The 12,024-nt window shown below is 37.8% G+C and overlaps 1 protein-coding gene across 1 annotated transcript in view; it reads left to right on the top strand.

The window, feature by feature from the left end:
- The first annotated feature begins 6,806 nt into the window (after positions 1-6,806).
- Aspm (assembly factor for spindle microtubules) overlaps positions 6,807-12,024 on the top strand; it is a 53,624-nt gene continuing 48,406 nt past the window's right edge. Inside the window, exon 1 of the mRNA XM_059280439.1 lies at positions 6,807-7,238. Within this exon, the coding sequence (XP_059136422.1) occupies positions 6,966-7,238 (273 nt within the window). The 5' untranslated portion in view covers positions 6,807-6,965. The remainder of the gene's footprint in view (positions 7,239-12,024) is intronic.

The following is a 12,024-nucleotide window of genomic DNA, read 5'->3' as shown; positions in this document are numbered from 1 at the left end:
TGGAATTTTTCTATTCCTTTACCTTTTTTTTTTGAGACAGGGTCTTCGACTGTAGCCCAGGATGGCCTCAATTTGTGGCAATCTTTCTGCCTTAGCCAACCAGGTGTGAGCCCCAAGCCAAAGTTTACTTTTAGTCAGCTCTTTTCTTCCTTCCCCATATTGCTATGAAGTTTGAAGGACCATGTAGCCTATAGGAAGGAGTGTAAGCATGTCCAAAATTGCAAACTTTTAATACTAATTAAATACCATTATTTCATTCAGATTTTCAAAGTTGAGATTTGAAATTTCTTACATGTTCATGTAAGAAAATCTTGGTATTTCTATCTTGTCATCTATTCATTATTTGTGTCATTATATTTGGGGTTTTCACAAGCTGAAAGCTAAAAGCTAACAAATATAAGATTAGGATGCTAATTAAAAGGTAAGATAATTATTTTAATCCAGATAATTGGACCTGCACTCAACTATGATGAATAATAAATACAAATAGATCTAGGCATTAGATTACCTAATTGAATATATAATAATGAAAAATATGACAGTTTTACCTAGATATCATCAAGACACATGCATGTCTTGTATTTGGTCATTTATTCCACATTCACAGTATGTTTCAGCATCTAGATGAGTATAGAAGGGACAGCTGTAACTAAATTGATGACGGTTTAATTAAATAATGTATTTAGTGTCATTTACAAAATTTGGCTGACTGAAATAGGGAAATGGAACCTAGATGTTTCATATATAATGTCAGAAAAGGTGCCAAACCCATTCTCAAATTTGCCCCAAATTTAACATAATTAGTTTTTCAGCTGAATGCACTACTATTTGTATACAGATTTACACTCAAGCCAGAACTTTAATTTTGCTTCCTTAAGAGATCTGTTTCTAATCTTCAGTCTTGTTTTTAGATGAGACAATAATTGAAAGCTTGGTGAAAGGAAATAGCAATCACAGGAACACCTCACTGATGAAATTTAAGTGAAGAAAAAGCCTGCCAAAATTATAAAATACCTTTAAAGATGTGCACTTTGCAATTTTTTTTTCTCTTTTAACTCAATTTCTACTTAACCTAGGATGAGGTTTTCCTATTGGGGTTGCTTGAGGGTTAGACTAGGCAGAGTTGACTTACTGTTAACATGCAGTTTGTATGTAAACTACTGGAAAATTAGCAGTTTTTAAAATTTTCTATTTCAATTTGTTTACACTCCTAATTGCTTTTAGCACTTTTTTGTGTGTAAACTGTAAAGTCTTGCCTAGCCCTTGTGGGTTTTGAAAACATATCACAAATAAAATAATGAACTTTTAGTGAATAAAACTTAATCAATAATGAGGAAAATGTTTAAGCACTTAAGAAATGAAGGTACTTTATAGGAACAGTTGCCATAGTGATGTTCAAACAAAGAGCATGTTGCAAATTGAGGCATTAACCAAAGTAGCTGATATAAATAATAAAGGTAACCTGAGTTTTGCCTCACTTATGGAAGTTTGGTTGTAATTGTCTTTGAACCAGTTGACTTAATTTCATATTATTTCTTATTGTTAAAGCATTCTTATTTACTTCGTGTGGAAATGTTCTATGGGAACTAATGATGGAGCTGGACTCTGAGGCACTGAGTCCTAGACTTTCAAATCAAGTATCAAGAACATGGATTTATGATTTTTATCCTAAAGGCAGATAAGATTTTAACTAAATATCCTATTGAAATTAAAACATCATACCTATAAATATAGTTTGCCTTAGAGATAAGCTACTACAGAAAAATTTGGGTTTATTAAAAAAGGCAAATGGTCTATATGTGTGTTATGTGCATGATATATTGTGTATTTTGGCAGAAAAGGAGGATACAACATTTCCACAGTGAAAATAATACCTGGGGTTTTGAAAGTATTTAAGGTTCTTTTAATAATAATGATCTAATACTTTAAATATATGATTTAATTTAGGAATTGGTTTACTTAGGACTTTTCAAGAATATAGCTCTTATGTAAAGTGAAATACAGTTGTATAATTGTACTTAGTTGTTACTGTAGATAAGCTGGAATACTGTATTATTGAAAACATTTTTACATGTTATCTCATTTGAACCTTGTAAGCAGTTCTGAATTAGAAAGGGAATGATGTATGTCCGTGTTATAGAGAAAGTACTAATTTGAACTCTGGTGGCAGACTGCAATTCACGGAAGAAGAAGATGTAGCATTAATGAATGCATACTATGTGCCAGGCACTACATTCTTTTGTTCCTAATGCAGTCTGGAGGTAGTCAATATAATGCTTAGAAAAAATAAGTAAAACCACAATAGTGGGAAAATTACTTTGCTTCCTCTAGTTTCCAAAAATGTAAGAACATGGATTTGGATAAACTGAATGTATATTAGCTCTCAAAGTAGGCACAAAAATTATAAAATGAGCCCCACTCTTCTTAGTTCACCTTTCTATGACTCTAAAATCATTATTTTGTAACTAAGCAACTAAGCTTAAAATTTTGAATCTCACAACTAAGTTTAGCCTCATTGTGAATATTTTATTTTGTGAGTATAATTTATTGTTTTAAATTAATTTTTGATAGATAACAGTTAGCACTTAATCTGTAAATTGAATAAGTTATTGAGTACAGAAATTTATTAACTTACTATCGCCGACTTAATGCACCAAAGATTTTGAGTAGGTATTGGGTAGTTTAAAAGAATTTAAATTTTTTGTTGTTTGACTATATCTTTGTCCAAAGAAGCACAGTTGAAGTCCTTGGATAATAGATTTAAAAACAATTGTTAGTTTGAATACTGAGATTAAGTATTAAATGTTTGTGTTTATGTGTATAAAATAGTAGGGAAACTACTCTGGGAACAGTCACACTGACCAGCCAGTTATAAGTTAGAATACTCATTTCTCTCAGTTTAGTTGGATGCAGTTTTTTAATGAACACTATTGAATAATAAGATTATATTTTACACTACATTACAAAAATAATTTCTGCCTTAGATTTTTTTTTTCTCCAGATCAAGGTGAGGTTATTTTTATAAGAAACTCTTTGGTTTTGGCAGCCTAAAATACCACTTAACCATAGGGTTTGTTCCTTAGGCCAGCAAGACACCTTCAAGCAACTACAAAAGTAGTACAGTTTGCAGACTTTTAATTTAGACCTTTACTGCTGGGGAAAAGAGGAATAAAACTAGCATTTTCAACTGGTGCTTTAATAAAGTGACTGCCTTTTAAGTGATGGTAGCATAAAAGAAGTGTACTAATTTCTCTTAACCTTAAAAAGTGTCAAAAACACCTTTGTGGAGTGACTATAAAGTGTTAAGGGCTAATAAATACCATCCATTGTTTTCACTCAATCACATCCTAATTCAACACAATTAACCTGGTATGTTTATGAACTTGAATGTTGTTCTTACCATATCACTCTAATTTATTATTGACAGGAGAGGTTTGGAGCATTAGTTCTTTAAGAGTGTTCTTTTAGACCATCTTTTCTGGATTGACTACTTCGTGCTTTTTCAGAGATGTGTAGTTTTGTAGTGTTGTTTCGGCTCCCTAGAGTGTACTGGTAAATAAATGGCTTGTTTGTTTTGTTTTATTTTTTGGTTCTGAGTCTTATGTTTGTGTTGCCTGCTGGCTGGGCAACAGCCTTTTACATAGTTTTATGTTAACTTAGAAAATTGGCATTAAGTGACAGTGTGAACATTGGTTTTTATGATTTACATGTCATTTTTTAAAAGTTTCTATTGTGGCCTTAATGGTTACTGGAGTCACTCCTCAGCCTGTCTAGATGCTTAGAACAATCTGACAGAAGGACTAGTACCTCTGCCCCTCATGTCAGCCTCTATCTCTGATTGCTCTCTTAAGTGACTGGTTGTCGTGAGCACACAGCTCTGCACTGAAGACTTAGTTCACTTTCCCTGGACTGAGCATGGTTGATGGTGTAAGAAGAGCTGCTCTTAGGGAGCAGCAGCATCCCAGTCTCGCAGAACTCGAGTTGATGACTCAGAAAAAAGCACGACCTTTCAACAGAGTCATGTTTGGACATTTTAAGATTTAGTGCCAAATTGAAAAAGACTGAAAATGCATTATTTAATAAGGAGTAAGTAGTGTTTCTAAATCTTTAAGAAGAATTACGTTAAATATTACCTGCTATTAGCGTGAATAATGGATGAGAATAATTTTCTACACAGCATATAGGAACTAGACAGTTCTACATATCCCACTCATTTCTTTTGCACATTTCCCTTTAAGTTTTCTGCGAGTGTTCCTTTTTTGGGTATCCTCCCATATTTATACAATTTTTACTTATGATACTTCCACTGTGGTATCAGCATGCTTTCTGCGCTTCCTCTTTGGAAGTAGATCACTATGATAAAAGCAATAGGATTAGATAGTGTGGAAGATGAGAGGGATGATTTTGTAGAGAAGGTGTGTTTATGTTTTAACTTGCTGTATATTGATCTTGAGTCTGTCCTTTGAAAGATCCCAAAACCAGTTAGTCTCTGCAGCCATTTATTTAGAGAGAATTTAAGGATGTTATTTGGAGAATAGATGTTATTCAAAGATGAAAACCTTTATAAAAGCATTTCAGATTCTTAAGTAAAGCCAAGTAATTTCAATGCTTGTGTTACTGCTGGAGATTTTGAAATGTCTGGCATGAAGAGCATGTGCACATCTCACTGTCACCATGCCTCTCTGTTTGATATTCCTGCTTGCATAAAATGAATAATGTACTGTGGTGTAATTATAGAAAGTCCTTTATTCAACAATGAGACTTTTCTCCTTGTAAGTAAAACTGTATTACAGTTGATGAGAGTGATTGCCAAAACATTACACAAGCTGGGTGTTTAGTTGCTCCATGTTGTGTCAAAACTGTTCTGTTTAAGGGAGGGATGATGCATATTAAAATGAAAATGCTTTTGTTTTCTGTTTCAAATCATAACTTTTGTTTTTAAGACAGTTAAAAGTAATTACAAAGGATAATCTAAAATATCAGAATTCATTATTTTCCATTGTATGTTAAATGTCGAGTTTAGTAGCTATTTTGTTTGTCTTGTGTTTCTTAAGTATGAATGTCTTTAGAGCAGAAATTCAGTTCTTTGTGAGTAGTAGGTGTCATCTTGCATATTGAATTTGTTGTTTGTGTTATTTTGATATTTTAAATAAACAGAGTTCTTTGGTCCTAGTAAAACATATCCAGGTTCCTTTCAAATTGTTTCAGAGTACGGAACACAGTGTTCTGCATGCCTCTATAAAATGAAAACCATGAATAAGTAGAACACCAAATATCTTGAGGACATTTTTGAAACATAATTCTAATCAATTACATATTATTTAAAATGCATTATATATTTATATATTATTAAATATATACATTAGTAGACCTTAAATTTTAAGTGTTTTATATAAACTCAAGTATCAGTGGTGACTATTTTGTTTGAAATAGTCATTGATTTTGGAGAAGTCTAAACTGTAGCAAAACTCTACTAGTGAAATAAGATATCCTATATAAAATTAAAAATGAGCATTCTTAACCTCTGTCTTGCTCATTCCTGCAACTATTCATTCTGTTTTTGGGGAGAAATGCTTGCTGTAAAATGTTAGTGCCTCTATAGGATACCACCTGAACCTTACGAACTAATCTCCATTTCTGTTACAGCTCTCATTGGGCCATCACAATTTGATCATGGCTATGGAGCAAGGCCCTGTCTAAAAACAAAACAACCCAACAACATGCTAACAGTTTTCTTTACATCTCTGTTCAGCCCAGTAAATGTACAGAGTAAAGCCGATTAATTCTGGGCAGGCATATCAGATAAGAAGGCATGGTTCATATAAAATTTCTTGGCTGACTTAACAGTTGTGTCTGGTTATGTGTGGCAAGCAGGAGTGTCAAACTTTCTGACACAGTGGCAAAATGCTGGTAAACCGCACAAGTTATAAAAAAGCAAAACTCATATTGACTCTACTGACAGAAAATCAAAATTCTTACCTCAAAAGTGTCTTTTTCTTTTGGTCCCATTTTATCAGCTTATTCAGAAGTCAAATATGAGTGACCATGGCATAGGGACATATTTTTAGGTTATCCCAAATTCCATGTTCCAACGTGGTAACAATTTGATGAAGTTTTTTTTTACAGTACTCAAAGGCATTTTTCAAATAATAGGTGGAAACATTAAATAGGTATGTTAAGGCAAAAGGGAAACCTGTCTCAGCCACAGATGCTGGCAGTAGTCATGGTTGGAAAACCAGTACTCTGTACGTTAAGAGTTAATTTACACAATGGTCACAATGCTGTTAGGTCACTTACAAAGGATGACAAGACATGGCTATTAAGAGGGCACACGATGTTCCCCAACAATTATTAGATTTGACCTCCAATTTCTAACTTTTCCACAATCTGACTTTCTAATCCTCCGTCTTGCCCAGCATTTGTTGAAGGTGCCAGTTCTTCCCGGGAAACGGTGGTTCACAAGTTTCACTCAGTTATTCTGGACCGTATGCAGCCGTGGGTTGGACACGGTGATGATACCTTTTCCTCCATCGTAGCGTATTTAAAACATCAAAGGCAATTTCATTTCTAAGCCAATTCACGGAATTTTGCTGCCTTTTCAATCTCCTCTCCAGGCAGCCGTGACAGCCTGGCCATCATTTAAACAAGGCGCCGCGGTCCCATTGGCCAGGAGCTCTCGCTCACTCATTGGCTCTTTAGTAGATGTGGGCGGTTGTCTACTCACTGATTGGCCAGCTCGCGAGGGGCCGCAGTGATCTGCTCTCTGATTGGTGCGCTAGCAAGGCGGTTCTCGGAGCTGCCATTGGTGGAGGCCAGATATTTGAACCGAAGCAAAAGCGGCTAGGCTGCTTTGCTAGGGGTTTGGTAGTCTGTGGGTTTCTGATCTTTGTCCTGATCCCCGCTTTCTGGGCAGGCGGCGGGACGCCGGCGGCGGGTAGCAGACCGCCCGGAGCGGGGCGGCTGCCATGGCGACCCGGCAGGTCGCTTACAACCCGGAGGAGAGCGGGCGGCGCGCGCCCCGGGATCCGGAGACGGGGGATTCGTCCCCGCCGGTGCTGTTGCTCAGCCACTTCTGTGCCGCTCCGTTCCTCTGCTTTGGGGACGTCCGCGTGGGCACCTCACGGACGCGGTCTCTGGTCCTGCAAAACCCGCACGAGGAGCCTCTGCAGGTGGAGCTGTCGCTGCTGCGCGCCGCAGGCCAGGGCTTCAGCGTGGTGCCGAGCGGCTGTGAGCTGAAGGTGGGTGTGAGGGGCGCGTCCCCGTGGCGTGGCGCCCTTGGCATACAGCGAGAAACTCGGAGAAAAACTAAGTCAGCTCCCAGCCGTGACGGTGGGGTATTCTGCTGCTTATGTGGGGCTGGGAGATGAGGGCACTCCAACCCTAGGTCAACTTCCTGTTTTGATTCTGGGACACTCCCTTTGCAGGGTAGGGCTGGGATTAGAGAGGGACCCGGACACCAGGCCAACTCCCCGTCTTGACTGTGGATGGGCTTTGGTGCTGTGTGATTTGTGTGAATACATGGCAAAAGTGGGCAGTCACTTGCTCGGGGTGATGAATCAAAGCGCGTGCACCTGCCGTCCGTAGACGCATTTCAGAAACTTTCTGTTACACGTTTTTAATAGACTTTTGGCAGTCTTTGCAAAATATGTTTGGGGTTTGGCATTCTGTGTTTTGAGATTAGGAGTTGTACATTGATGGAAATTTTCTAATTGCTTCCTTTCAGCCATTTTAATATGCATTTTATTTTTCATTTGTATGTTCAGACAGAGTGGAACGAACTACATTTCTGTTGTGATAATGAACTGTTTTGCTTAAACATCCACAGGCAACACCCCAAAAGCATCCTTAGAATTGTACTCAATATGCACATGTTATGTGTAGGCACACCTTTGTATTTTACTCTTTTTTCTATCTTTCTATCTTTTTTCTCTTTGCTGTCAAGGTAGAGTTAAAAAGTTTCGTTCTGACTATGATTACTGTCCTTTTCATTGAGTAGACCCTCAAAAGTTGTGAAAACAATTAGCTGAGGAGGTCTGCACAAATCGCCTGGTAACAAGTAAGGAAGGTCTTCAGGGAAAGGCTAATCTGAGATTGGCTGAATCATCCGGAGTCCCGGCACTTCAGAAACCGTTACCCCTCTATCTATAGAAAGACTTTCTTTCAATTCTTTTTTTTTTTTTTTTTTTTTTTTTCTTTTTGGTTTTTCGAGACAAGGTTTCTCTGTGTAGCTTTGCGCCTTTCCTGGAACTCGCTTTGGAGACCAGGCTGACCTCGAACTCACAGAGATCCGCCTGCCTCTCCCTCTGGAGTGCTGAGATTAAAGGCGTGCGCCACCACCGCCCAGACTCTCTTCAATTCTTGTACTTACTCCATTTTGTTATAATATAGAAGTAAAGTTCTTATTTTTTTTTCTAAGGATAAGTGCTGGCTTGTAGAGGAAAAATTCTCCATTATTTTTAATCAGCTGCTTGAAAAATCTATGATTTCCACTTTTCAAGAAAAGTTTATCTTTTTAAGTTAAGGTTCCTGCCACCATGCTTGGCAACTTAGGCTGCTCAAAGCACACACTTTACTACTGAGCTAGGTCCCTAGTTCCCACAGCTATGTTTTTAAAACCAACCAATTAAAATGACTTGTAGATTATCAGTTTTTTGCTTTTGTGCAATTAGATTTTGTTATAATTTTATAGTTTTCATTATATTTATAATTTTATTTTGTTGTGGGCTTTTATTGCTAGTGTTTTTTTTTTTTCCTTACAATGAACTAGCATAGAAAAATAAAAGTAGCAAAAAGATATTTAACCCTATTAGGGTATTGTAACTACTAGTTATATATAGTGCATTTGATTTTTTTTTTATCCAAACTCAATTTTTATTATGACCTGTTAATTAAATCATAATTAACTAAACATCCAAAGTCACAATTTCCTCACTGTAAAATGAAAGAATTAGGTTGAACTTCTTTTTTCTTTTTATTGTGCAATTCTTTTTTTGAAAATTTTTTTTTAAATTCATTTTACATACCAACCACAAATCCCTCTCTCATCCCTCCTCTCGATAACTGACCCCCACACACACCTTCCTCCGCCCACCCATCATCCCCTCCTCTAACAGGGTAAGTTCTCTCATGAGGGGGACAGCTAAGCCTGGTACATTCGGTTGAAACAGGACCAAGCCCCTCCCCACTTTATCAGGGCTGAGCAAGGTGTCTGACCATAGGTAATGGGACCCAGAAAACCAGCTCATGCACCAGGTATAGATCCTGATTACACTGCCAGGGGCCCCTCAAACAGACCCAGCTACACATCTGTCTCCTGTCTGCAGAGGGTCTAGTCCGGTCCCATGCAGGTTCCACAGCTGTTGGTCTAAAGTTTGTGAGTTCCTTTGAGCTTGATTCAGTTGTCTCTGTAGATTTCCCTTTCATGATCTTGACCCCCACTTGCTCATGTAATCCCTCTTCCCTCTCTTCAACTGAACCCCCAGAGCTCTGCCTGGTGTATGGTTGTGGATCTCTGCATCTGTTTCCATCAGTTACTGCATGAAGGCTCTATGATGACAGTTAGGATATTCACCAATTTGATTACCAGGGAGGCTAGTTCAGGCACCCTCACCACTGTTGCTAAGTAGTCTAATCTGGAGTCATCCTTGTGGATTCCCTAGTACCAAATTTCTCCCTTACCCCGTAATGTCTCCCTCTATCAGTATATCTCCTTCATCGCTCTCCCACTCCATCTCTCTCCCAGCTCAACCATCCCATTCCCTCATGTTCTCATTCCCATTCCCTACCCTCTATTGCCCCCCGCCCCCATCCTCAGTTTACTCATCTGGATTTCCTCTGTTTCTCCTTCCCAAGGTAATCAATACATCCCTCTTAGGATCCTCCTTGTTTCCTAGCTTCTTTGGAGCTGTGAGTTGTAATCTGGTTATCCTTTGTTTTACAACTATTATGCACTTATGAGTGAGCTGTCTTTCTGAGTCTGGATTATCTCACTCAGGATGATATTTTCTAGTTCTATCCATTTGCCTGCAAATTTCATGATGTCATTTTTTTTCATACATGTCCACAGTGTATTTTTTTCGTTTTCCTTTATTAAGAATTTTTCTACTCACTCTACATACCACTCACAGATCCCATCTCCTCCCTCCTCCCACCACCCAGCCCTCCCTCCCAAGCCACCCCACATCCCCACATCCCCCAAATCAAGCCGGACTCTGATGACTCCCCATGGGAGATCTTGATGTCATTGTTTTTTAAGGCCGAGTAATACTCCATTATGTATATGTATCACACTTTCTTTATCCATTCTTCGATTGGCAGGCATCTTGGTTGTTTCCAGGTTCTGGCTATTATGAATAATGCTGATATGAACATAGTTGAGCAAGTGTCCTTGTGGTTTGCTTGAGCTCCCTTGGGTAGATACCCAAGAGTGGTATCATTGGGTCTTGAGGTAGAGTGATTCCCAATTTTCTGAGAAACCACCATACTGATTAACAAAGTGGCTATACAAGTTTGTACTCCCACCAACAGTGGAAGAGTGTTCCCCTTGTTACACATCCTCTCCAACATAAGGTGTCTTTAGTGTTTTTGATCTTAGCCATTCTGACAGGTGTAAGATGGTATCTCAGAGTCATTTTGATTTGCATTTCCCTTATGACTAAGGATGTTGAGCAATTCCTTTGTCTTTTGGACATTTGAGATTCTTCTGTTGAGAATTCTGTTTAGCTCTATAGCGCATTTTTTTAATTGGATTGTTTGGTATTTTGATGTCTAGTTTGTTGAATTCTTTATATATTTTGGAGATCAGCCCTCTGTCAGATGTGGGGTTGGTGAAGATCTTTTGCCATTCTGTAGGCTGTTGTTTTGTCTTATTTACTATGTCCTTTGTCTTACAGAAGCTTCTCAGTTTCAGGAGGTCCCATTTATTAATTGTTGCTCTCAGTGTCTGTGCTACTGGTGTTATATGTAGGAAGTGGTCTCCTGTGCCAATGCGTTCAAGGCTATTTCCTATTTTCTCTTATCAGGTTCAGTGTAATTAGATTTATGTTGAGGTCTTTGATCCACTTGGACTTGAGTTTTGTGCATGGTGATAGATATGATCTACTTGCAGTCTTCTACATGTTGACATTCAGTTATGCCAGCACCATTTGTTGAATGTTTCCATTTTATAGTTGTGGCTTCTTTGTAAAAAATCAGGTGTTCATAGGTGAGTGAATTAATGTCAGGGTCTTCAGTTTGATTCTATTGGTCCACATGTTGGTTTTTATTCCAATACCAAGCTGGTTTTATTACTATACCTCTATAGTAGAGCTTGAGGTCAGGGATGGTGGTGCCTCCAAAGGTTACTTTATTGTATAGGATTCTTTTAGCTATCCTGGGATTTTTATTTTTCCATATGAAGTTGAGTATTGTTCTTTCCAAGTCTGTGAAGAATTGTGCTGGGATTTTGATGGGGATTGCATTGCATATGTAGATTGCTTTTGGTAAGATTGCCATTTTTACTATGTTAATCCTACCTACCCATGAGCGTGGAAGATCTTTCCATTTTCTGATATCTTCTTCAATTTCTTTCTTCAGAGACTTAAAGTTCTTGTCATACAGGTATTTTACTTGCTTAGTTAGAGTTACTCCAAGGTATTTTGTATTATTTGTTACTATTATAAAGGGTAATGTTTCCCTGATTTCTTTCGCAGCCCGTTTATCAATATAGGAGAGCTACTGATTTTTTTTTTTGAGTTAATCTTGTAACTTGCCACATTAGTAAAGCTGTTTATTAGCTGTAGGAGTTCCCTGGTAGAATTTTTGGGGTCATTTATGTATACTATCATATCGTCTGCAAATAGCAAAAGGTTGACTTCTTCCTTTCCAATTTGTATCCTCTTGATCTCCATTTGTTGTCTTATTGCTCTAGCTAGAACTTCGAGTACTATATCGAATAAATATGGGTAGAGTGGACAGCCTTGTCTTGTTCCTGATTTTAGTGGAAATTGCTTTGAGTTTCTCTCCATTTAATTTGATGTTGGCTAT

The sequence above is a fragment of the Peromyscus eremicus genome, chromosome 15 (assembly GCF_949786415.1).
Source record: "Peromyscus eremicus chromosome 15, PerEre_H2_v1, whole genome shotgun sequence".
NCBI classification, from domain to species: Eukaryota; Metazoa; Chordata; class Mammalia; order Rodentia; family Cricetidae; genus Peromyscus; species Peromyscus eremicus.
Note: the sequence above shows the minus strand (reverse complement) of the source record. Positions and strands in the feature narration are given on the sequence as shown.